At 51.1% G+C, this 26,408-nt stretch overlaps 2 protein-coding genes and 1 pseudogene across 2 annotated transcripts in view; all 3 read left to right on the forward strand.

Annotated features, from left to right (window-relative positions):
• Window positions 1-4: 4 nt before the first annotated feature.
• On the forward strand, window positions 5-865 carry LOC132206085 (uncharacterized; the record flags this gene model as incomplete). Its single annotated transcript, XM_059638541.1, has 1 exon — window positions 5-865. A coding segment is annotated over one exon (861 nt), but the record flags the coding sequence as incomplete, so codon positions are not given.
• A 1,669-nt stretch (window positions 866-2,534) lies between these two features.
• LOC132206090 (basic proline-rich protein-like) lies at window positions 2,535-7,072 on the forward strand (annotated as a pseudogene).
• A 190-nt stretch (window positions 7,073-7,262) lies between these two features.
• Window positions 7,263-26,408, forward strand: part of LOC125465845 (AP-1 complex subunit mu-1) — an 86,354-nt gene continuing 67,208 nt past the window's right edge. The window contains exons 1-6 of the mRNA XM_059638434.1: window positions 7,263-7,282; window positions 15,128-15,284; window positions 17,964-18,031; window positions 19,146-19,276; window positions 24,434-24,581; window positions 25,624-25,750. Coding sequence (XP_059494417.1) covers window positions 15,164-15,284; window positions 17,964-18,031; window positions 19,146-19,276; window positions 24,434-24,581; window positions 25,624-25,750 — 595 coding nt within the window. The 5' untranslated portion in view covers window positions 7,263-7,282; window positions 15,128-15,163. The remainder of the gene's footprint in view (window positions 7,283-15,127; window positions 15,285-17,963; window positions 18,032-19,145; window positions 19,277-24,433; window positions 24,582-25,623; window positions 25,751-26,408) is intronic.

The raw sequence follows: 26,408 nt of genomic DNA on the forward strand, positions 1-26,408 counted from the left end.
CCCGCCCCCCCCTTCTCCCCGCCCCCCCCTTCTCCCCGCCCCCCCCTTCTCCCCGCCCCCCCCTTCTCCCCGCCCCCCCCCCCCCTTCTCCCCGCCCCCCCCCCTTCTCCCCCGCCCCCCCCCTTCTCCCCGCCCCCCCCCTTCTCCCCGCCCCCCCCCTTCTCCCCGTCCCCCGCCCCCCCCTTCTCCTCGTCCCCGCCCCCCCCTTCTCCCCGTCCCCGCCCCCCCCCCCCCTTCTCCCCGCCCCCCCCTTCTCCCCGCCCCCCCCTTCTCCCCGCCCCCCCCTTCTCCCCGCCCCCCCCCTTCTCCCCGTCCCCGCCCCCCCCTTCTCCCCGCCCCCCCCCTTCTCCCCGTCCCCGCCCCCCCCTTCTCCTCGTCCCCGCCCCCCCCTTCTCCCCGTCCCCGCCCCCCCCCTTCTCCCCGTCCCCGCCCCCCCCCTTCTCCCCGCCCCCCTTCTCCCCGCCCCCCCTTCTCCCCGCCCCCCCCTTCTCCCCGCCCCCCCTTCTCCCCGCCCCCCCCTTCTCCCCGCCCCCCCCTTCTCCCCGCCCCCCCCCCCTTCTCCCCCCCCGCCCCCCCCCTTCTCCCCGCCCCCCCCTTCTCCCCGCCCCCCCCTTCTCCCCCGCCCCCCCCCCTTCTCCCCGCCCCCCCCTTCTCCCCGCCCCCCCCTTCTCCCCGCCCCCCCCCTTCTCCCCGCCCCCCCCCTTCTCCCCGCCCCCCCCCCCCTTCTCCCCGCCCCCCCCTTCTCCCCGCCCCCCCCCTTCTCCCCGCCCCCCCCTTCTCCCCGCCCCCCCCTTCTCCCCCCCCGCCCCCCCTTCTCCCCCCCGCCCCCCCTTCTCCCCCCCGCCCCCCCTTCTCCCCGCCCCCTTCTCCCCGCCCCCTTCTCCCCGCCCCCTTCTCCCCGCCCCTTCTCCCCTTCTCCCCGCCCCCTTCTCCCCGCCCCCTTCTCCCCGCCCCCTTCTCCCCGCCCCCTTCTCCCCGCCCCTTCTCCCCGCCCCCTTCTCCCCGCCCCCTTCTCCCCGCCCCCTTCTCCCCGCCCCCTTCTCCCCGCCCCTCTCCCGCCCCCTTCTCCCCGCCCCCTTCTCCCGCCCCCTTCTCCCGCCCCCTTCTCCCGCCCCCCTTCTCCCGCCCCCCTTCTCCCGCCCCCCTTCTCCCGCCCCCTTCTCCCGCCCCCCTTCTCCCCGCCCCCCTTCTCCCCGCCCCCCTTCTCCCGCCCCCCTTCTCCCCGCCCCCCTTCTCCCCGCCCCCTTCTCCCCGCCCCCCTTCTCCCCGCCCCCCTTCTCCCCGCCCCCTTCTCCCGCCCCCCTTCTCCCCGCCCCCCTTCTCCCGCCCCCCTTCTCCCCGCCCCCCTTCTCCCCGCCCCCCTTCTCCCCGCCCCCCTTCTCCCCGCCCCCCTTCTCCCCGCCCCCCTTCTTCCCCGCCCCCCTTCTCCCCTCCCCCGCCCCCCTTCTCCCCGCCCCCCTTCTCCCCGCCCCCCTTCTCCCCGCCCCCCTTCTCCCCGCCCCCCTTCTCCCCGCCCCCCCTTCTCCCCGCCCCCCTTCTCCCCGCCCCCCTTCTCCCCGCCCCCCCTTCTCCCCGCCCCCCTTCTCCCCGCCCCCCTTCTCCCCGCCCCCCTTCTCCCGCCCCCCTTCTCCCCGCCCCCTTCTCCCCGCCCCCCTTCTCCCCGCCCCCCTTCTCCCCGCCCCCCTTCTCCCCGCCCCCCTTCTCCCCGCCCCCCTTCTCCCCGCCCCCCTTCTCCCCGCCCCCCTTCTCCCCGCCCCCCTTCTCCCCGCCCGCTTCTCCCCCCCCCACCCCCCCTTCTCCCCACCCCACCCCCCCTTCTCCCCACCCCACCCCCCCTTCTCCCCACCCCACCCCCCCTTCTCCCACCCCACCCCCCTTCTCCCCACCCCACCCCCCCTTCTCCCCACCCCACCCCCCCTTCTCCCCACCCCACCCCCCCTTCTCCCCACCCCACCCCCCCTTCTCCCCACCCCACCCTTCTCCCCACCCCCCCCTTCTCCCCCCCCCCTTCTCCCCCCCCCACCCCCCCTTCTCCCCCCCCCACCCCCCCTTCTCCCCCCCCCCCACCCCCCCTTCTCCCCCCCCCCCACCCCCCCTTCTCCCGCCCCCCTTCTCCCCGCCCCCCCCTTCTCCCCGCCCCCCCCCTTCTCCCCGCCCCCCCCCTTCTCCCCGCCCCCCCCCTTCTCCCCGCCCCCCCCCTTCTCCCCGCCGCCCCCCCTTCTCCCCGCCGCCCCCCTTCTCCCCGCCCCCCCCTTCTCCCCGCCCCCCCCTTCTCCCCGCCCCCCCCTTCTCCCCGCCCCCCCCCTTCTCCCGCCCCCCTTCTCCCCGCCCCCCCCTTCTCCCCGCCCCCCCCTTCTCCCCGCCCCCCCCCGCCCCCCCCCCTTCTCCCCGCCCCCCCCCTTCTCCCGCCCCCCCCCCCTTCTCCCCGCCCCCCCCCCTTCTCCCCGCCCCCCCCCTTCTCCCCGCCCCCCCCCTTCTCCCCGCCCCCCCCCTTCTCCCCGCCCCCCCCCTTCTCCCCGCCCCCCCCCTTCTCCCCGCCCCCCCCCTTCTCCCCGCCCCCCCCCTTCTCCCCGCCCCCCCCTTCTCCCCGCCCCCCCCTTCTCCCCGCCCCCCCCCTTCTCCCCGCCCCCCCCTTCTCCCCGCCCCCCCCTTCTCCCCGCCCCCCCCTTCTCCCCCCCCGCCCCCCCCCTTCTCCCCCCCCGCCCCCCCTTCTCCCCCCCCCCTTCTCCCCCCCCCCTTCTCCCCCCCCCCCTTCTCCCCCCCCCTTCTCCCCCCCCCTTCTCCCCCCCCCTTCTCCCCGCCCCCTTCTCCCCGCCCCCTTCTCCCCGCCCCCTTCTCCCCGCCCCCTTCTCCCCGCCCCCTTCTCCCCGCCCCCTTCTCCCCGCCCCCTTCTCCCCGCCCCCTTCTCCCCGCCCCCTTCTCCCCGCCCCCCCTACTCCCCGCCCCCCCTTCTCCCCCCCCCCCCACCCCCCCCCCCACCCCCCCTTCTCCCCCCCCCCCACCCCCCCTTCTCCCCCCCCCCCACCCCCCCTTCTCCCCCCCCACCCCCCCTTCTCCCCCCCCCACCCCCCCTTCTCCCCCCCCCCACCCCCCCTTCTCCCCCCCCCACCCCCCCTTCTCCCCCCCCCCACCCCCCCTTCTCCCCCCCCCTCCCCCCCCCCACCCCCCCTTCTCCCCCCCCCTTCTCCCCCCCCACCCCCCCTTCTCCCCCCCCCACCCCCCTTCTCTCCCCCCCCCCCTTCTCTCCCCCCCCCCAACCCCCTTCTCCCCCCCCCACCCCCCTTCTCCCACCCCCCCTTCTCCCACCCCCCCTTCTCCCACCCCCCCTTCTCCCACCCCCCCTTCTCCCACCCCCCCTTCTCCCACCCCCCCTTCTCCCGCCCCCTTCTCCCGCCCCCTTCTCCCGCCCCCTTCTCCCGCCCCCCCTTCTCCCCGCCCCCTTCTCCCCGCCCCCCTTCTCCCCGCCCCCCTTCTCCCCGCCCCCCTTCTCCCCGCCCCCCTTCTCCCCGCCCCCCTTCTCCCCGCCCCCCTTCTCCCCGCCCGCTTCTCCCCCCCCCCCACCCCCCCTTCTCCCCACCCCACCCCCCCTTCTCCCCACCCCACCCCCCCTTCTCCCCACCCCACCCCCCCTTCTCCCCACCCCACCCCCCCTTCTCCCCACCCCACCCCCCCTTCTCCCCACCCCACCCCCCCTTCTCCCCACCCCCCCCCTTCTCCCCCCCCACCCCCCCTTCTCCCCCCCCCCCCCTTCTCCCCCCCCACCCCCCCTTCTCCCCCCCCCACCCCCCCTTCTCCCCCCCCCCCACCCCCCCTTCTCCCCCCCCCACCCCCCCTTCTCCCCCCCCCCCACCCCCCCTTCTCCCGCCCCCCACCCCCCCTTCTCCCGCCCCCCACCCCCCCTTCTCCCGCCCCCCACCCCCCCTTCTCCCCCCCCCACCCCCCCTTCTCCCCCCCCCCACCCCCCCTTCTCCCGCCCCCCGCCCCCCCTTCTCCCCGCCCCCCTTCTCCCCGCCCCCCTTCTCCCCGCCCCCCTTCTCCCCGCCCCCCTTCTCCCCGCCCCCCTTCTCCCCGCCCCCCCCCCTTCTCCCCGCCCCCCCCCTTCTCCCCGCCCCCCCCCTTCTCCCCGCCCCCCCCCCTTCTCCCCGCCCCCCCCCCTTCTCCCCGCCCCCCCCCCTTCTCCCCGCCCCCCCCCTTCTCCCCGCCCCCCCCCTTCTCCCCGCCCCCCCCCCCTTCTCCCCGCCCCCCCCCTTCTCCCCGCCCCCCCCCTTCTCCCCGCCCCCCCCCCTTCTCCCCGCCCCCCCCCCTTCTCCCCGCCCCCCCCCCTTCTCCCCGCCCCCCCCCCCCCTTCTCCCCGCCCCCCCCCCCCCCCCCCTTCTCCCCCCCCCCCACCCCCCCCCCCTTCTCCTCCCCCCCCCCCCACCCCCCCTTCTCCTCCCCCCCCCCCCACCCCCCCTTCTCCTCCCCCCCCCCCCACCCCCCCTTCTCCTCCCCCCCCCCCCACCCCCCCTTCTCCTCCCCCCCCCCCCCACCCCCCCTTCTCCTCCCCCCCCCCCCCACCCCCCCTTCTCCTCCCCCCCCCCCCCCACCCCCCCTTCTCCTCCTCCCCCCCCCCCCCCCACCCCCCCTTCTCCTCCCCCCCCCCCCACCCCCCCTTCTCCTCCCCCCCCCCCCCACCCCCCCTTCTCCTCCCCCCCCCCCCCCACCCCCCCTTCTCCTCCCCCCCCCCCCACCCCCCCTTCTCCTCCCCCCCCCCCCCACCCCCCCTTCTCCTCCCCCCCCCCCCCACCCCCCCTTCTCCTCCCCCCCCCCCCCCACCCCACCCCCCCTTCTCCTCCCCCCCCCCCCCACCCCACCCCCCCTTCTCCTCCCCCCCCCCCCCACCCCACCCCCCCTTCTCCTCCCCCCCCCCCCCACCCCCCCTTCTCCTCCCCCACCCCCCACCCCCCCTTCTCCCCCACCCCCCACCCCCCCTTCTCCCCCCCCCCACCCCCCCTTCTCCCACCCCCCCACCCCCCCACCCCCCCACCCCCCCACCCCCCCACCCCCCCTTCTCCCACCCCCCCTTCTCCCACCCCCCCTTCTCCCACCCCCCCTTCTCCCACCCCCCCTTCTCCCCCCCCCCTTCTCCTCTCCCCGCCCCCCCTTCTCCCCGCCCCCCCTTCTCCCCGCCCCCCCTTCTCCCCGCCCCCCCTTCTCCCGCCCCCCCTTCTCCCCGCCCCCCCTTCTCCCCGCCCCCCCTTCTCCCCGCCCCCCCTTCTCCCCGCCCCCCCTTCTCCCCGCCCCCCCTTCTCCCCGCCCCCCCTTCTCCCCGCCCCCCCTTCTCCCCGCCCCCCCTTCTCCCCGCCCCCCCTTCTCCCCGCCCCCCCTTCTCCCCGCCCCCCCTTCTCCCCGCCCCCCCTTCTCCCCGCCCCCCCTTCTCCCCGCCCCCCCTTCTCCCCGCCCCCCCTTCTCCCCGCCCCCCCTTCTCCCCGCCCCCCTTCTCCCCGCCCCCCCTTCTCCCCGCCCCCCTTCTCCCCGCCCCCCCTTCTCCCCGCCCCCCTTCTCCCCGCCCCCCTTCTCCCCGCCCCCCCTTCTCCCCGCCCCCCTTCTCCCCGCCCCCCCTTCTCCCCCGCCCCCCCTTCTCCCCGCCCCCCCTTCTCCCCGCCCCCCCTTCTCCCCGCCCCCCCTTCTCCCCGCCCCCCCTTCTCCCGCCCCCCCTTCTCCCGCCCCCCTTCTCCCGCCCCCCCTTCTCCCCGCCCCCCCTTCTCCCCGCCCCCCCTTCTCCCCGCCCCCCCTTCTCCCCGCCCCCCCTTCTCCCCGCCCCCCCTTCTCCCCGCCCCCCCTTCTCCCCGCCCCCCCTTCTCCCCGCCCCCCCTTCTCCCCGCCCCCCCTTCTCCCCGCCCCCCCCTTCTCCCCGCCCCCCCTTCTCCCCGCCCCCCCTTCTCCCCGCCCCCCTTCTCCCCGCCCCCCTTCTCCCCGCCCCCCCTTCTCCCCGCCCCCCCTTCTCCCCGCCCCCCCTTCTCCCCGCCCCCCCTTCTCCCCGCCCCCCCTTCTCCCCGCCCCCCCTTCTCCCCGCCCCCCCTTCTCCCCGCCCCCCCCTTCTCCCCCCCCCCTTCTCCCCCCCCCCTCCCTCTCCTCCCCTCCCCCCCCCCCCCTCTTCTCCCTCCCCCCCCCCTTCTCCCTCCCCCCCCCCTTCTCCCTCCCCCCCCCCTTCTCCCTCCCCCCCCCCTTCTCCCTCCCCCCCCCCCTTCTCCCTCCCCCCCCCCCTTCTCCCTCCCCCCCCCCCTTCTCCCTCCCCCCCCCCCTTCTCCCTCCCCCCCCCCTTCTCCCTCCCCCCCCCCTTCTCCCTCCCCCCCCCCCTCTCCCTCCTCCCCCCCCTCTCCCTCCCCCCCCTCTCCCCCCCCCTCTCCCTCTCCCCCCTCTCCCTCTCCCCCCCCCCCTCCCTCTCCCCCCCTCTCCCTCTCCCCCCCCCCTCCCTCTCCCCCCCCCCTCTCCCTCTTCCCCCCCTCTCCCTCTTCCCCCCCTCTCCCTCTCCCCCCCCCCCTCCCTCTCCCCCCCTCTCCCTCTCCCCCCCTCTCCCTCTCCCCCCCCCCCTCCCTCTCCCCCCCCCTCTCCCTCTCCCCCCCCCCTCTCCCTCTCCCCCCCTCTCCCTCTCCCCCCCCCCCTCCCTCTCCCCCCCTCTCCCTCTCCCCCCCTCTCCCTCTCCCCCCCCCCCTCCCTCTCCCCCCCTCTCCCTCTCCCCCCCCTCTCCCTCTCCCCCCCCCCCCTTCTCCCTCTCCCCCCCCCCCCCTTCTCCCTCTCCCCCCCTTCCCTCCCTCCCCCCCCCCTCTCCCTCCCTCCCCCCCCCCTCTCCCTCCCACCCCCCCCTCTCCCTCCCCACCCCCCCCTCTCCCTCCCCACCCCCCCCTCTCCCTCCCCACCCCCCCCTCTCCCTCCCCACCCCCCCCTCTCCCTCCCCACCCCCCCCCTCTCCCTCCCCACCCCCCCCTCTCCCTCCCCACCCCCCCCTCTCCCTCCCCACCCCCCCCTCTCCCTCCCCACCCCCCCCTCTCTCTCCCCACCCCCCCCTCCCTCTCCCCACCCCCCTTCTCCCCCCCCCACCTCTCCTCTCCCCCCCCCACCCCCCCCATCCGACCCCATTAAACCCTGTCAACATCTTTGACACCTTAATGCCGCACCTTACATAATCCTGGAATGTTATTAAATGTAGCCTTTAATACAATTATATCCTTTAGACCTGGTATTATTCTCGTGAGTGTGCATTGGGCTTTCTCTGACCGCTAAAAGATTGAGGTGGAACCAGGTTCGTGCCTTTCAAAACAGTTACCTATCAAGATTTTTTTCTTAAGGCAACCATGCAAAGGTCGAGTGTGGGATTGTCTGAGTGACTTGGATAAAGGCTGACTAGCCTCAGCTGTGTTGTAACCATTTACTGGGATTCTATAATGCATCCTTCCTGAGGCTGTGTTCACATTCCAGTAGCTGCGGCTCCTGTTCTGCTGAAGAGATGGAATTGTCTGGAGTAAAGAAGCTGAAAGTTTTTTTTGCTGGGCTTTGAGCTTTGCATGACTATCTTTAGGGTCGAGTAGAAACCTCAAGTTGATGAATTACCTGATGTAATGTCTGTGAATTAAGAGATTATTGAGCCTGTGCAGGGATCAACGCTGGTGAATTAAATGTTTTTAACTTCAGTCCTCCTCAAGTGAATGACATGTTCTTGTTGTAGCGCTCTAATATCTCCAGGTGTGTTAATTGTTGTTAACAGAGTGGCTTCGCTGTAAAGTTGTAACTACATTATAAATCATAATTGCCATATCTACTGTCACACAGTAATGAATCCTTTAGGATATTGTGAGCAGTGCCTAAGTGAATCTGCTTTGTCTTAAACAGATGCACATATAGAACATAGAACAGTACAGCACAGAACAGGCCCTTCAGCCCACAATGTTTAATAATTTTAGGTTTGGGGTTTCGCTGCAGGAGTACCTCCAGAATAGTGTCCTAGGCCCAACTGTCTTCAGCTGGTCTTTTCTATCGTAAGGTTAGAAGTGCAGAATGTGCAGTCATAGGTGAATAGTGTTCGTTACCAATTGGAGCTTGTCAGATACTCCTGAATATATGCAGTAAGTACTGGTCAGTGCTCAATTTGTTACGTTTGTGTGACAAGAGTGACAGGACATGGCCATCTCTGGTAAGAGAGAATCCCACAGACATCCCTTGATGTTAAGTGGTGTTATCATTATTGAATCTCTCACTGCCAATGTGCTGGCAGTTCTGCAACGAGTGACTCAACTCTTGCTTCCCCAATCTTTGTTCAGCAATTACAAGGTAGAAGGCAGATATCTGTGACTCTTTCCAATTTGCTGGATGTGTGCAACTCCACTCAAGCTTGACACCATCCAGGACAAAGCATCTTGCTTGACTAGCACCTCATCCACTGTCTTCAATATTCTTACTGCTACTACTGTGTTTCAGTGGTATTCACCATCACTGCAGCAACTCACCCAGGCTCTTCCAACAGAATTTTCCGAATCCATGACTTCAACCACTTAAGACAAGGACATGACCTACAAGTTCCCTCTTCAAGTGTCCACCATCCTAATGTGGAACTATTTGATGTTCCGTCATTGTCAAAGTTGTAGAAATCTGTTCCTAACACTGCCTGCACTTATACCCAAGGACTTCAGAGGTCCAATAAAGCAGTTCTCCATCCCCTTTACCGAGGGAAATTAAGGATCAGCAAGAAATATGATGCCACGCCCTATCCAAGGAGATAAAAATTATCTAACTGAAGCATGTACAGGTGACTGCAATCTGTAAACAGGCAGACAGAATAGAATGGATTGTGTGAGAATGATTTACATTTATAAAGCATGTTTTCACAAATTTGAATGTCTCAAACTGCTTTATGGTCATTTAAGTTCTTTCAAGCTATAGTCAGTTTGTTATATAGGGACCATTGCAACCAATATTTAGATTAGATTCCCTACAGTGTGGAAACAGACCCTTTGGCCCAACAAGCCTACACCTCCCCTTGATATATCCCACCCAGACCCATCCCCCTATAAACCACACACCCCTGAATACCACGGGCAATTTAGCATGGCCAATCCAGCTAGCCTGCACATCTTTGGACTGTGGGAGGAACCCGGAGCACCTGGAGGAAACCCACGCAGACACGGGGAGAATGTGCAGACTCTGCACAGATAGTTGCCCGAGGCTGGAATCAAACCCGGGTCCCTGGTGCTGTGAGGCTGCAGTGCTAACCATAGAGTCACCGTGCAGCTTGTCAGAGCAAGCTCCCAGAAATAGCATTTTGGTCATGACAGATAATTTTTTTTGAGATGTAAATTGAGGGATGGATACTGGGGAGAATCCCCAGCTTCAACAATGGTATTTTATATCTAACTAAGCAGTCATGTAAGATCTCTGGTTAATATCTTGACTCAAAGATAGCACATTCAAAAGCATAGTGCTCCCATTAGTACTAGAATTTTTGCATTGAGCTTCCCCTGTTAACTACATATAAAATTCAACCTTATTTTAGTTTAAGCCTGTTTTATGCTTGATAGTCCTGTAACCTACCGAATTAAACAAGGAAAATAATTATTAGGCTTTGGTCTTGTGAGTGACTAGTTGAATTATTGTTGACTTGGAAAGTTTGACTGCTGTAAAGTTATCCATGTAAGTACAGTAACTCAAAGACATGGGAACAAAACACAGTAACTGAGTAAAATCTTGAACATGTCAACATGTCTTGCAGATGATGTGCAATAAAAAGTCTTGAAGGTGAGTCATTGTGCTTATTGTAGATTAAGGACAACTCATCCTGTACCATTGCGTGTCTAGCTAGTTTCAGGATGTCTTGTGTTTAAATTTGGAGTGTGATTCTGAATAGTAGTTTGGTTTAGTTGTATTAAGTGCATACTGTTATGCTGAATTCAAAAGTGATCTGAATAAATCCGTCTAGCAGACTCCTTTGTGTTATACATTTATCGCTTCATCATTCTGGTTTGTAATCACAATCACAATCACACCTTAGTTGATTAGACAACAGGTGCAGGAGTAGGCCATTCGGCCCTTTGAGCCAGCACCACCATTCATGATGATCATGGCTGGTCATCCACAATCAATATCCTGTTCCTGCCTTATCCCCGTAACCCTTGATTCCACCATCTATAAGAGCTCTATCCATCTCTTTTTTGAAAGCATCCAGAGACTTGGCCTACACTGCCTTCTGGGGCAGAGCATTCCATATATCCACCACTCTCTGGGTGAAGAAGTTTTTCCTGAACACTGTTCTAAATGGCCTACCCCTTATTTTTAAACTCTATCCTCTGGTTCTGGACTCACCCATCAGCGGAAACATTCTTTCTGCCTCCACAGTGCCCAATCCCTTAATAATCTTAAACGTCTCAATCAGATCCCCTCTCATCCTTCTAAACTCGAGTGTATACAAGCCCAGTCGCTCCAATCTTTCAACATATGACAGTCCCACCATTCTGGGAATTGACCTCGTGAACCTACGCTGCACTCCCTCAATAGCAAGAATGTCCTTCCTCAAATTGGGAGACCAAAACTGCACACAATACTCCAGGTGCGGTCTCACCAGGCCTTGTACAGCTGCAGAAGGACCTCTTTGCTCCTATAATCAATTCCTCTTGTTATGAAGGCCAGCATGCTATTAGCTTTCTTCACTGCCTGCTGTACCTGCATGCTTGCTTTCGTTGACTGATGTACAAGATCACCTAGATCTCATTGTACTTCCCCTTTACCTAACTTGACTTCATTGAGATAGTAATTGCCTTCCGGTTCTTGCCACCAAAGTAGATAACCTCACATTTGTCCACATTAAACTACATCTGCCATGCATCCATCCGCTCACCTAGCCTGCCCAAGTCACCCTGTGTTCTCAACATCCTCCTCACATTTCACACTGCCACCCAGCTTTGTGTCATCAAATTTGCTAATATTACTTTTATTGCCTTCATCTATATCATTAATGTATATTGTAAGCAAAACAAATCAACAGATGATTTGGTTATTTCTTTGTTTATATGATTTTGCTGCCCATAAGCTGGGGTCACTGTTCCCAACTTACAAAAATGGTAAAAAGTATTTGGTTGTAGTTTGTGATTATTGTTCTTCCCACTTTAGTTTTCTTTTCTTTTTGTTCAGACAGTACAACATGGAAGTTCATGCTTGGATTCACTTAACATGATCTCTAGCCATCAAAGATTTGGTTGCAGATTAAAAGTGGGGTTGGCTAGCTCACTAAGTGCAATTACAATTAAGAAATGACAAGATGCATTCTGCTAACCCTGAGGGATTTGTGACGAGTAAGTTTTGGTAATGTGCGTAGCTTACCCTGGATGTACTTTCATAGTACAGCAATAAATAATATCCCTCAGGCCAAAGAGATATTGTTGTGGGAAACAGCATGCATTGAGCTTGACATGCTGTTCAGCTTCCTTCCCCAGTTTTGACTAACTGCCAACTGCGGTGCTCCCCAAATCATGATCCATTTGAAATCATTGTTGCCTTGTGGAATCTGATCTTGGCAAACTTGTTTCATATAGACTGCTTACAGTTGCACATATTTGTAAAGACTGTTGACCCTTCACTCATTTAGTGTTTTCAAATAAAGGGTGGTGTAAAAGTATTTCTTTTTCTGGTCAAGGAGTGGATAAGATGGTTTAGTCATGGAAACTTTGGATATAATTTCTTTTATTTAAAATGTGCCATTGTAAGTTTCATGTTCTAAGAATCTTTGAGTGATCCAGATTCTCACAGAAACAGAATAGTACGGGAGAGACTAACATCCTTTGATCCATCAAGTCAGTACTAACTCTTTCAAGGAGCAGCCTGGTTAGTCCTGTTTCCCTCGGTTGCTTTCCCGTAGTGCTGCAATTTTCCCTCCTCCAAACATTTACCCAGTTCCCTTTCGAAGGCTACCATTGGATCTGTATTCTTCTCCCTATTGTGTAGCATGTTCCAAATCCTAATTGTGAATGTGTTCTTCTAGTCATTTCTGCTTTTCCAGTCACAAATCTGTGTCCTCTCCAACTCAATCATGAATGGTTTTAAACCTCTCCATTAGATCTCTTTGGCCTTAACTACAACAGAAAATGTGAAATGTTCAGTGGACTTATGTACTCTGCACAGCTGTTGTCAAAGGGTTATTGACCTGAAATTTGTTCTCTCTCTGCAGATGCTGAGTATTCCCAGCATTTTACGCAACCATTACTTTAGGTTTCCAGCATTCTTAATATTTTATTGTTTGCTCTGCTATAAAGGCAACCTCACTTATCTAGCTGGTGCATGCAAATGTGCAGAAATGTATAGTATCTCTTGTCTGGACCAGATGTACAAATATTAAACATGGTAAACTTGCAATATGATACTGAAACCTACAGACTGTGAAAATCTTGGATTAATCTCCGGTCTGCACTGAATTATGAGATTTGTTACGGCTAAGGGGGAACTGAAAGGAGCCTAAGGGTTTCCTAAGTAGAAAGGGGGTGAGATGTCATATAGGAGACTAAATCAAGTTCCTGTTCGTAACTGCTGTTCTATATCTATTGTTTCATTAAGCATTGAGGGGAGACAGTGGCATTATGGTAATGTAACTGGCCTAGCAATCCAGAAGCTCAGGTTAATGCCTTGGAAATGTGGATTCAGATTCTATGGGATTAGTAATTGTCACCGTTATCATCTCTTGGTTTGAAAACCCATCTTGTTCACCAATGTCTTTCAGGGAAGGAAATCTGCCATCCTTACCTGATCTTACCTGTAACTCCAGATCGAACGCAGTGGTTGACTCTTAATTGCTCTCTGAAGTCACCGAAACGTCAGCTTTTGTGCTCCTGAGATGCCTCTTGGCCTGCTGTGTTCATCCAGCCTCACATTTTATTATCTTGGATTCTCCAGCATCTGCAGTTCCCATTATCACCGAATAAACTGTTCAGTTCAAGGGAAATTAGGGATGGCCAACCACTGCTCAGTAGTATCCTACAGCCTACACTCTTGCAGATTTTTGCCTAATGCAAATTCTAGTCCTATGTTTTTCTCCAGTACTATACCATAATTTTTAAGTGCCTTCATCTACCTTAGCACTAAACTCTCAAGCTTCTGTTTTCCTGAAAAGCTAGTTTTTTAAAAGAAAAAAGCCACTTTTAAAAGAAAAACTTAGCTTTTGATGAATTGCTTTAATATCGTCACCTTTATTGACTTTCTTTTGATAACAGTCAAGTGCCTTGTAACATTTCATTATATTAGCATCAATAGAAAACTGAATTGTCATCGTTGTAATGTAATCTAGACCCTGTATCCCTCTACAACCTGCAAAAGGTCCTCGTAATCAGATCAGATTATTTTCTAGCTAAATTTAGTAAAATTTATTGCTTTGCTTAATCCTTTTTTTTTGGCAATGCATGTGTTTTAGCAGGCCAGAACTCCCTGACTGTCATTGGCTTCCTACAATTGTTAGTGGCATGAGGAACTATAAAATCTGGCACTATAAAACTATTGAATGTGCTTTAAATATTTTCTTCTGCTCCCCTAGATTAAGTAAAAGCAGAATTTACATTTTGAGCCTCTTTTGAAATAAGGGAATAATGTAACTCTGCAATACTTTGTAATGACTGTTTGTGTTCCTTGAATTGTGATGTACCTAGATGAGATTATGTAGTTGAGGTTAGGATATAATTACTAGTGGTTGAGCAGGAAATGATCTGCTGATTGCTTGTTTGTGTAGTTCTATTTACCACTAATTAAATTGTTCGCCTTGTATTTTTGTTTCGCTTTTCTTAGCCTGGCTTTTCCCTTTCCTATTCTGAATACAGTTAGAGCAAGTATTTCAGCAGAAAGATCAAAATGAGGCATTCCTGGTCCATAGTAGAGTTGCAAATCTATACCCTGTCTTTAACCATCTCATGGCTGCAAGTTATTTGTGAGACCAGCCTGCTCAGTCCCAGTATTGCCATTTTCTGAGAGCAATGTTTATTTTTATTTCCCTTTATTCATTCATGGGATGAGGCCATCACTGACTGGGCAAGCATTTATTGTCTATAAGAGTCAACCGCATTGCTGTGGGTCTGAAGTCACATGTAGACCAGACCAGGTAAGGATGGCAGTTTCCCCTGATTTAGTGAACCAGGTGGGCTTTTCCAATAACCAATAGATTGGTCGTCATTAGACTCTTAATTCCAGATACTTATTGAATTCAGATTCCACCATCTGCCATGGTGGGATTCGAACCCGGGTCCTCAAACATTACCTGGATCTCTAGATTAACAGTCCAGTGATAATACCGTTAGGCCATTACCTCCTGTTGGGAAATTTTAAGTAAATTTGAATCACTCTTCTGGTCTCCATTTACTTTAACACTAAAATTTAGGAGTGGTGGGAGTGTAGATATAATGTGGGATCTGCGCCAAAATGTAATAAAATGTGGAGAGATTTGCACATTGGATGGATCAGTGGCAAATGAAGCTGCTTCAGCAATATGCAAAGTGGCTTATTTTGGTTGGAAGTCTAAGAACTCTGCTTTTTTAGTGACTGTGTAAAATGGATTGCAAAGACTCTGGAATAAACATGGTGGCCATTAACGGAGGCCCTTCTTCAGTGAGTACGGGGTGAGAACATGAAACTTGGTGCCACATAGTTCTTGAAGCATATAGCAATGATGCACATAAGGGGAGGTTTGATGTATACATCTGGAAGATAGTAAAGAGACACAGGAGAAGGATTAGAAAAGGTAATTGGAATAGGAGGAGAATCGTTTGCAGTACTGTAGGCTAATTGGACTAAATGGCCTGTTGCGTTGTAAATTCTATGTAAGGTTGCCCATACTTTGGCACTCTCATTTAGAAGTCACAAAGTGGATGTTGTTATATCTAATGCGTGTCTGAAATTGGACCTGGATGGAGGGACCTGGATCTACATTTGGCTGTACTGCACTTGACTGGAAAGTTATTTGTGTTAGCTTTAGGTTTTGGAAGTACGCAAATTCCATCTCACTGGTTGACACTGATTGTTCACTTGTGAAGTGCCCTGTTGCGCATAATTATTCTCATAATTTAATCACCCTGCTCCCTTAATGAATTGTAATCATATATACGAAATAACTATTTCTTCCGTTTATCAGGTCCTGATTTGCCGGAATTATCGGGGAGATGTGGAGATGTCAGAAATTGAACACTTCATGTCTATTTTGATGGAGAAAGAGGAAGAGTGCTCCCTCACGCCAATCCTGTCACATGGAGTGGTTCGATTCATGTGGATCAAACACAACAATTTATATCGTATCCTTCAGAAACCTGGTTCTCAGCAGTTGCTGTTAAAACTCATAGGTGTGGGATCTTGTGCTGGCAAGCAGTCACTCTGTGGGAAGAGAGCTTTCACATTTAGCAAGTAACAAAGACCCTTGTGAAGGGTCCAGTGCTAATTTGCTTTGTTTGTACAAGCAGACCTGTCCAGAATCGACAGTATGCCCAACTTTTAGATCAGAAAGCTTGGGGCACAGTCGGCCTCTTTGGTGTCTCTGAGTCCTGCATTTTTTTAAAATTACTGTTTGACTTGCAATTTGACTGCATTCAACAATAATTAGCATCAACGATGTACATCTCAATCTCTGGCAGGCATTGTACACATGCCTCAATACCAAATCTCCCAATGTAGCATAGAACAAATTGATTAGCAACTAAACTACTTGGCTTACCTTTTCTGCAGTATTTACTCTCCCTTGTGCCTGTTTCTTGATGGATTTATGAGTCGGTCTGAGTCATTGAGAATGTAGTTTTAGTTACACTTACCGAGCTTTTGCCTTTGGTACATAATGTCTCAATTCTCATTTGGCCTCTGTCAAGTTGAGACTAGCTAAAGTGAACTGTATTGAATTTTCTTGTTTAATGAAGACTTGTTGTCAAATGAGTGTTTTGATACTGGGCAAGAAACATTTAAGTTATTGAATTTTGTTAGCAGCCAACTTTCTGCACTTACTTTGAGTTTGAAATGACCCGTTTAGGATTAAATGTGAAGGAGACCTCAGAATTTTTAGCAAGTCTGTGTATTCATCAAGGTCCTATCAGCAAAGGCATTATGTACTGCATTATAACTAGGCAATACCAAACTGAAAATTCTGAAATGATCTCTGTTTCTGTAAGTGTGTCCGCGATACGCCTGATTATTTAAAGGTGTTCAGGAGTATAGGAACAGTAGGCAACCACTCATGAATCTCCATTGCCATTCACTTAGGTTATGGCTGATCTGTATCTTTACCCTGGCTACTCACCCCATCCTGCAACTTTTCATATCATTGTACAAAAATCTACAATTCTCCTTTTTGGAAAGTTTCAATTGACGACAAAACTAGAATTTTTATTGATAGGATTCAAGATTTTTACCCAATCTTAAATTTAGAAAAAAATTTCCAACAGTTTCCATCTTTGCAGCATATTATGTCCTAGCAAGACAAGTTCATGAATGTGGCTGAGCTCCCACATCTGTTAGCATTCATGAAACAGTGGTGGCTTCGTTGGCTCAGGGCTAGTTTGAGAATGGAAGATGGTCATATATCCAAGGACCCTCTCTGCTCTGATAACCAGTACAATCCCAGAGTTTCACTTTGAGAATGCTTGCAAGCTGGACATGAAGCCCCTGAACATTGGTTATTGTACCTGGGAACTGTGATGAAAGAAAATGGCAAACCACCCGTGGGCTGGCTTCCACCACTTTAATGATCAACGGCTCAAGTAACTTGGCACTGATGCTAACTTAGAGGCAAACCCACAGAGCCTGTTGGCTTGATGTGTAGTACTACTACTTCAAGAATTAATAGTCAGCAAAGATGTACCTTGTAAAGGCATCCCACTTGAAATAGATTGTTTGCTGCTTATGGATGGATAACTGCCAGGAAAAATGTGAAATAGTTTCCTGATAGCATCCATGAACAACTAGGTATAATTTTAAAATGCTCCCTTGTTGTAGACTGTCCCAATAACGAAGATAATTTATTTCTTTTTACCCTATCATTTAATCCCTTTGTATTCAACCCTCGAGATGAAAGGCAGTATCCCATTTGTCTTTTTCAAATTTACTTTTGCACCTGTTCAGTAACTTAGCTTTGGTTGAACTCCTAAATCTGCTCCTGTATAGTTCCTAACTTGTCGCCGTTTGGGTAATATTTTGATCTATCTTGCTTTGAACCACAGTGAATGATGTCGTGCTCTCCCACATTAACTTTTTTTCTTGCCTCAGTTTTGCTGACTCATCTTATCTATCAGTGTTCCTCGGTAACCTGCTACGCATATTAGTTGCTGCACTTTTTCAGTGACAGTGGTCAGCATATTTATATATGTAGCTCTATTCCTCTTTCCCCATTGCTTTAATTGTATTTATATGTAGTGTTCCTGGTTTGGATCCTGGAATATGCCTCTAGTTATGCTCTGCCATTTAGTGCATACATACTGACAAACTTTCTGACTTCTGTTAATGACTAATTTGCCAATTAGTTGTGTTAATGTTGAACATATTATGGGTGTTGTATTCCCATCCACGCAGCCCCTGCCCCCTCCAACTATTGTGCTATCTTTCCTCGTGCCAGTTCATCCACCAACCTTACCCCCTTGCCTTTCTTGCTATAGCGTTATGACTAAACATTTCCTTATCTCTCCTCAGCTGTGCTGTTTATCAATAGATTGTCTAGACTTTGCCTGTAACCACAGAACTTTCCAATTGTTTTTGCTCCCATATTAAAGTGAGACCAACCCTCGTGCTGTGCAGATTGCAATGTGTTCTCTTTGTAATCTGTCAGTGAGCGCGGTATCTTTTCTTATTTTACTGCACTCGATATTTGAAAATTCAATAGATGGTTTTTAATCTCTCCCAGGTGATTATTTTGTTCCAGTTATTTGGAGTGGGTGTTGGGGCGGTGTAAGCAGTTATGGCCATTTGGTTAAATGCCTTGACTCTAATCTCTGCAGTTGTTGCAACATCCAAGAAGAATGCTTGTGTCTCTCTGGTGTTTGCTTTCCTTTATAAGGTAGTTCAGGTGAGGGTATTGGTTTTACTACTTGCTCCTTTTCTCTTCTAGATGCAAACTGTGCAATTCTTCATTTCACCCTGAACCCCCCCCAAACACTTCTTCTCTCATACCGATAATCTCTTGCTGCTTTGGTGAATTAGCAGACTTCCCATTTCTTTTTTAAATGTTTCACCAGCGTGTTTCCAAACTTGGTTTACATGAGTGGAATTAGACAGGCTGGAAGACTCCCTATGTATCCTGTTATTCATCCGCAAAGAGCGCAAATGTGCTCTTTTGAAACATGTAATTTCAAACAACAGTTTGTTGCTTAGTTACAGAAATGGTAATTGTCCAATTAGTTTTGAGAACTCTGGAGCTCTATTGAATATCTGAAATGTGTAATTGTGCTGTCAAACATCATGAGGCACTTCTAAATTTGTAACAGGTCAGTGAATGAATTCCAGGCCAGGTGGTGAGAAATGAAATCCGCCACAAATCCTTTTCTTGCAAGTTCCTTTTGTTATGACTTTGCATACATTTGTCTACTACTGATGACTTTGCTCAACTTTACTCAAAATCTATCCAACTCATTGTTGAGCATTTTCAGTGACCTAGCTTCCAGTGTTGTCTGTGAAAGAGAATTCCACAGACTAATGACCTTCAGGAATGGGAGCGTGGAAACACCCGCATCTCAGTCTCAATTGTAAAACCTCAAATTTATTAACTCTGACCCCTGGTTCTAAATTCACCTGCAGACTGTTTGAGATTTACTCACTTGGCACAAGCCAGTGACATTCTGGCTATCTATCAGATTCGCTTTTAAGGGACTGGGTGAGATAACTGACTCAATTAGACTTCCCTACATCAACTAAGATTACCTCGCTCTGAAAGGAATGACATGATCAGCTACGTCTGTAATCAAGGCATGTGTGGCTTTGGTTGACCTTGTCTTCTTTTGTTACTTTCCCAGTCTTTCTCCTTGGAGTTTGTAAACTGTTATGTGGGAATTTCAAGCATGAGTTTACATTCTCCTACCTTCAGTGAAAGGTGTTGCTTCTGTAGCTTCATTGTTACCTTAAAAATTGAACTGTAGGGGTCATGGTGTATCTACATTGATATTTCTATCCCCTTGACTTTCCAGGTGTTTTCTGAGTACTTTAAAGAGCTGGAAGAAGAAAGTATTCGTGATAACTTTGTTATAATCTATGAGCTACTTGATGAGTTAATGGACTTTGGTTACCCACAGACTACAGACAGCAAGATCCTGCAGGAGTAAGTGAATTAATATTTATTGGTATATTGCTCCAGGAGATAAATACACCCCTAAAAATTCTTTACACTTTTTTAAAGAAAGAATCTATGATCTTTTTGTTAGTGATTGATTAATTGCTAAGTTTGTATTATTCCACTGGATCCCCATTGCTGTTTTCCTCTCCCTATCCTGGAGGTTTCCAGTTTCCGCTTGGTAACTGTTACTATCTACACCACTTTGCTAAAATTCAACATTAACAAGTATGGATCTATTGGATAACCACTGACTAAGTGTTGGCCTAGTCAGCGATGCCCTCATCCCATGCACAAATTTTTTAAAAAGCTCATCTCTGATTTACAGGGTTAATTTATATGTGTGTGCTACCTCTGTAACTATGTTTAATTCCTCACTGCTGTTAATTTTTTATGCTTCTTATTTATGATTATATACAGCATAGAAACAGATATTCATCTCAAATGATCTTTGGTAATGTTTATGTTCCGCATGAGCCTCCTCGCAACCTATGCAAACATCCTCCTGTTGAATTTTCCTGATAAATAATAAAGTACCTCATTACCTAGTTGTCTAAAAGATCAGCATTAATGAATTTGAATGTGCAGTTCTCAACATGCTCGTTATTTGAAAGATATGTCTAAGTTAATGGATGGAGAAGCTCCGTCATTACATTAGAATATCTGATTCAATGCTTAAATTAATGATGCAGCGTTTACCACAGAGGTACTTCATGCCAAAACACAATTTTTGAGAATGAAAAGATCTTAAAAGCTGAAGTGAGAAATGTTAAGAATTGTAACAAATGGTCGTTCAAGGGTATGGAGGTAGCAAGAACTGCAGATGCTGGAGCCAGAGACAACACAGTGTGGAGCTGGAGGAACACAGGTCAGGCAGCCTCGGAGGAGCAGGAAAGTTGACGTTTCGGATTTGGACTCTTCTTCAAAAAAAGCACTCTGAAGAAGGGTCCTGACCCAAAAAGTCAACTTTTACTGCTCCACTGGTACAAGGATATAGATTATTTTCTAAACTGTCAATCAGCGCAGGTGAATTTTTAAAGATTAAAGCATCTATTACTTTATAAATGGCTTCCTTGTAAACACTGTAATTGAGCTTGAGAGAGACATGGGTAAATATTAAAGGAATCTTTTGATGTAAGGCCAAACAGACTTCTTTATTTAGAATCTGTAACCACTAACTATATATAAATCAAGATGTAACCTTTGCCACAAGGCTACAGGAGAGCCAGTTCCTAGTGGTCATGTGATCTTGCATCAGTTCTGAGTGATATCTAATTTACATTCACATTAATCCTTTACAAGACACTCTTGTACATGCACCGAAGTGGATCATGTTGCCAGAGCCAAATGGCCACCTGGTCATGGGCAGTAGCCCGCACTGCTGTGGCACAGGAATGCGATATGCAAATAGCCTCTGAATCAGAGAGTGCAACATCCCATTTGGACTAACAGCATTCTATTTTGTTATCCATATATTGTTAAAAGGATAAGATTTTACTGCCACTTCAGCTATTGAGGAAAGCTCTCAGAATGCAGTTTAGGGTTATGGCCGGTGATATTTCCCCCCTCCTCCTCTCGGGGATGGGAGGATGAAAATGGATGAATCATTTGCATTGGAATTAGGTTTGAATTCAGCTATTTACCAGGTTTTAAAGTTCAGTTGGACACTGTGGTTATGAGCAAACGCCTGAGAGCCTTGAAGCATGGATGGGCCAAAGACCCAACTCTTCAAGGTCAGTTGTAGTGCCCCAGTGTTACCCTGGCTGTTTGGTCTCCTTAAAGCAGATCTTTGTAATTTGGTGATGTGAGAAACAGTGCTGATCTGTTTCTGGGCATGGCCACATTGGCAGTGTGTTGATCTCTCTCTGCCAGCTTGTCCTCATGTCTGACATTTATTTAATCCAGACCTAATCCACCCTCCATATCCTTGAGTTTTATCTAGAACTCTGCTGCCTGTTTCCTAGAATGCACAAGTCCTGTTTGTGCTCACCCATCTGTTCACTGATCTACATGTTAAGGGTGTAGTGCCATAGAGGCGATGTTCCTGGACCATTAGTTTAGAGGTGTAGAGTGACCATTCAAGTGCACGAATTGAAATGCCACTACACCAGCTAGGGAAATTTAAATTTTATTTATTAATAACTCTGAATAAAGCATTAGCCCCTTATTTATGCTGAATTGTTTTAACATTTCAAGTTCACTAATAACCTTCAGGGAAGGAAGTTTTACCTGGTCTGGACTGCTTGTGATTCCAGGCAAAGAGGAATGTGCTGGACTGTTCGTAGACTATTTCAGGAGACCATTGTTTCACTATAGAAACATGTGCCTTTTTTTTAAAAGAAAAGAAATCCCTTCTTTGCTTTCAGATTCCTCAGTGACCTCCTTCCTCTCTATAGATCTCTAGTCCAACCATTCAATGCTGTGAGCTATTAATGCTCCAGCAGCCTGCAATTCTAACTTTGTGTACCCTGATTTTCATTTCTCCATAATTCATCATTGACAAATACCTTTGGCACACAGGGCCCTAACTTTTGGAATTCCCTACTTATTTGTTTGATCTTTTAGTCACCTGTCCCAGTCTGTGAGATTTGTTTCTGAGGAAGGGTCACCGGTCCTGAAACATTAACTCTGATTTTTTCCTTCAGATGGTGGCAGACCTGCTGAGCTTTTCCAGAAACTTCTGTTTTTTTTTCTGTGTGATTTGGTTTTAGATTTTTGCCTGATTTTGCTCTATCTAGATTTCACTTTACCTGGACTAGTCCACATTCTTTGTGCAACTGTTTCATTTCCCACTGCTTGGTTTGTTGCTCCCACTTCACGGCACTGACTAATGGCCACTGATCATACTCTCTGCCTTTCTTGCCTGAGAATGTCTTTCAGCAACAACTGAACTGGCCTAGTAATACCCTTTTGGCAAGTGGCTGCAACCACTTTATGGACTCTAGATGTTGAAGGCAGCAAACCAACTTGTCTGGCTCAGATTCTGAAAGCTTCACTGCTGTTGCATATCTGAGGAGGTTATCCAGTAATAATGAGAGCTGGCTACAGGAAGCAGAGGTGATAGGGTGGCTTACTGCTTTTAATCCTCTTGTCCTTGCTTCCTTTTGATCTGAAGGGAACTGGCACAATGTGAGTCTATCAACCCTCCAAATGTGGCCCAGAAACTTTCTGAATTGAATCCCAAAGGTGGGGCATTTGGAGACTGGGCATCCTGTCCTGATACCTATGGAAGTGCATCTAACCAGAATTAGCAACTGTAACAAAGGATAGCACTCTTGAGAATAGAACAGAGAAAGTTAACAGGAGATCTGACATGTCCAAAATTTCAGAGCTTTGAGAGGAGAATAAACAAAGACGATTTTCACTTGTTCTGGTATTGGTGATTAGATGAAAGCTGATTTAAATGAATCACAAGGCAGACAAAGAGACAGGTTAAGATTCTTTTCCCTTGAGCAATTTGTTTAGATCTGGAAACAATCCTGTAACTTTTGGGAAAGATGAGTATGAATGTTTGTTGAAACATTATTAAAAATCTTGGGCGAATACAGAGAAATGGCGATAATGCAGATCATTTTGTGAGAGTTGGCACAGTCCAGATGTTGTAGTTTTCCCCTAACCATGATAGGAATATTGCAAATAGAGAAAATCTTATGATATAAGTGGGTTTGTGTACATCCTGTGTGTATTAATGTAAACCTGGAATAGCGTTTCGATAGTGTTGAAGTTGTATTTGTTTTTGTGTAGGGGCAAAAATCTGCCCCAAATACCATGGCTTTCATTTACAGCTTTAATTGTTTGGTTGGTCATAAAGAATATAAACATGGCGATTATTTGTTCATTTTACTCTGCCCCTTTCCTTTTTTTTATTCTTCTGGTTATTACTGTTTGGTCACAAGATGCAATAGTGGCATATTATTTGCTGAGTGAATAGTTTTTAAAATGAAGTTGCCATTTGCCAATGAAAATAATTGCTAATGAAATGCAGGTATTCCTCCCCTTTTTCCATAATGCTGTTACTCAGTAATAATTTGTTTTCCTCTGGATGGTTGGCTGCGGTTACTGTCTGGCCACTTCACAGTGCACTTTAATGAGACCACCCAACCAGTCTTGGAGCTCTTCCTGGACTTGTCTAAGTGACCCTTTAGTGAATGCCACTTCTTGTCTTCTGCCACTCTATAGCAAACCCATTGTGCTGCTGCAAAGTGAAATAAAGTTTATCCAAACCCCTCAGAAAAGCCCCCAAAACAGAATGCACTGTTTGTAATGATAAGTTCCAAAGTGCATGGTTTCTGGTACCGATGTTTTACCATGTTGAAATAGAGAATAATTCTTGAGCTGTGCGTACTGCTGGAAAAGTTGCCCTTGAGAATGTCATGGTGAACTTCCCTCTTTGAATGGCATGGGCACGTTGGTGGCACAGTGGAATTGCTGGTATTGGTAAAGAGATATCTAGGCTCAAAGTTGGCTTGCTCCCTCTCTCTCTCCACAGATGCTGCCTGACCTGCTGAGATTCCCAGCACTTTGTTTTCAGCAAAACGTAGGCCTGGATTTTTGAGGTCCCAATAACAGTGAATTGGGGAGAGCAAAGATGTGTTGCGTAAGATTGGTGAATGAGAGTTGGGCCTGGATGTCCACAAGGGGAAACAAATGAGTGAGCAGAGCTAGAAGTAGGGGCTGCTGTTTGGGCAGTGGGAAGGTGCTGGAGTAGGGATCTCTCAAATTAGAAATTCACTGAAGCAAACATTTGAGTAATGGTCTGTAATTATTTTATCGTTAGGCCGAAGGTGAGCCACGAGGGGCTTGTCTTCAGCTCTTCACATCAAATGAGAAATGGCATTCCAGAATTGTGCTATGCCACAGGGCTTTGCTCACCCTGCCAGTGAATCCACACAGCAGCCAGGAGAGCAATCTGCTGCTGCTGCAGGCTACAGAAGAGTATAGTTTTAAACATAATCAGTGGGATATGCCTATATATTGTGACTGACTTGTGAAATCCAGGCCATATTTACCCATTTAACACCAACAAAGTGTTAGTATTGGAAACAGCGCTGTAGTTAAATTGAAGAAATGTGACTTCTGTAGAAGTTCAACATCTAGGTGTCAGTTTATTGGATGAATCTGTAACTTGTGTTTATTCCATCTTAGGTATATCACACAGGAAGGTCATAAGCTGGACACTGGGGCTCCCCGTCCACCTGCAACAGTTACTAATGCTGTATCTTGGAGATCAGAAGGGATTAAGTATCGGAAAAATGAAGTATTTCTTGATGTTATTGAATCTGTCAACCTATTGGTAAGTTCATTCTCCATGGACCAGTCATGCTTAGCAACATTGAAGACTTTCATTTTGTTGAGGGAGAGAGAAGAGAGAAAACTCAAATCTGTGAAATTGAGCAGCATTATTGATTGAAGCACCAGGCATTGGTAACGTTCAGATCCTTCAGCATGTGGGTGGCTTTGCTGTTAATGATGCCTTTTTTATGGCCCATGGATCATCCCTTAGAGTGCTGGGACCTGCTTTCAAGCTATTTCACTGTTTCACTTAAATGGGCCACTTGTATGCATTTCAAGTGACCTCGTGGCTTTTCCCCCACTTTGGTCTATCGACTTGGCCAAGGAACTGGATGACGTACAGATGCAAGTGTTTTCCATTGAGCTGTGCCTGCTACTTTGTCACAAATGTGAGGCATCTGCAGCTGTGCTGTGAAATTTAAAGAGCTAATACTATGGGCTGTACACAACAGCGTTTTAAAGGGAACATTGATACCTTAGGATGTATGGGATACAAAAACATTTTTTTAGTAGTATCACGGCAGCTTTCTACAGTGGATGAGTGCACTCACTTCTGAATCCTAGTTATGATTCTGCCCCTTGCTAATTAGTTAATATACAAGCTGTAAGAATCCTGCTTCAGCCTGCCAGTACTGGTAATCAGTGGAACTGCTGATTATAAATTGGTAATGCTATCTGAAAACGTACGAATGCAGGCAACAGATGTCATTCTGAGGCAATGAATATTCAGTAGAAGTTGGGGTATTGTTGAGGCAGCTGTCCAAAGCTCGGCATAGTAGAGACTGCCCTTTAAATCCCAGCAAAAGAATTAAAAAGTTTCCATTTTTCATTTTGATGCTGCTCAACTTGCTGAGCATTAAAAAAAGCTAAACTTGATTTCTTGAATGTTTATTGAAGTGCCATCCCACGTTATCAATACCTGAATATTTCATGATTTGGTTTTCTAGATTACACTAGTAAAGCCTTTTATATACTTAGTTTGAAATGGAAATCCACCTGAATCAGTTCTGCAGTTATCATCATCGTCTTTTCTCTCCCTCTAGGTTAGTGCTAATGGAAATGTGTTACGTAGTGAAATAGTAGGCTCTATCAAAATGAGGGTATTTCTATCGGGCATGCCAGAGTTGAGGCTTGGACTAAATGACAAAGTGTTGTTTGAAAACACAGGCCGTGAGTATTCTTTTAGTTATTATGTCAGTGTTAATTGTGTATCAGGAGGCGAACCCTTGTGTTTCTTTTACTTAAAGACATGCCTAAAACTATGCCCTATACTTGTGGGATTTAGCGTAGGGAAGCTTGGGCAGTTTCCTATTTTAGTTGTTTTACACCTTTTTAATAAATGAAGAATATAGTTTGTAAAACTGAAACTACCAACCCAATGAACTTTGGAGGCTGAATGTTCCAGCCATGGAGTGCATTCAGATCTTAACAATCCTCTGTGATATCTCCCGGTTATTTTCAGTCTTAAGATCTCTGGTTGTCGTTCCTTTGTCAAAGGAATTAGTTTCTTTCTATTTACTGTATCGAAGCCACTTGTAAGTTTGAATACCTATCTGAGGATTCCGCTTAATGTTCTCTGCCATAAGGAGAACAATCCCTGCTTCCTGTCATCACTCCATGTAACTGAATTCCCTCATCCCCATCTGAGAGGGTCAGTTAGCTCAGTGTGCTTGACGCCTTTGGAGAAGATGATATGGTTGATTAAACCATCAATCTCTGTACTGGCTTTGCTAGTTCATGGAAGCTTGGTGCAGAATGGCGCCCATTAGGCTATACAATCATGTTGGCTTACACAGGTGTATACCATCTGTGGACTATGGCTTAAGTG

This window comes from Stegostoma tigrinum, chromosome 30 (assembly GCF_030684315.1).
Source record: "Stegostoma tigrinum isolate sSteTig4 chromosome 30, sSteTig4.hap1, whole genome shotgun sequence".
NCBI classification, from domain to species: domain Eukaryota; kingdom Metazoa; phylum Chordata; class Chondrichthyes; order Orectolobiformes; family Stegostomatidae; genus Stegostoma; species Stegostoma tigrinum.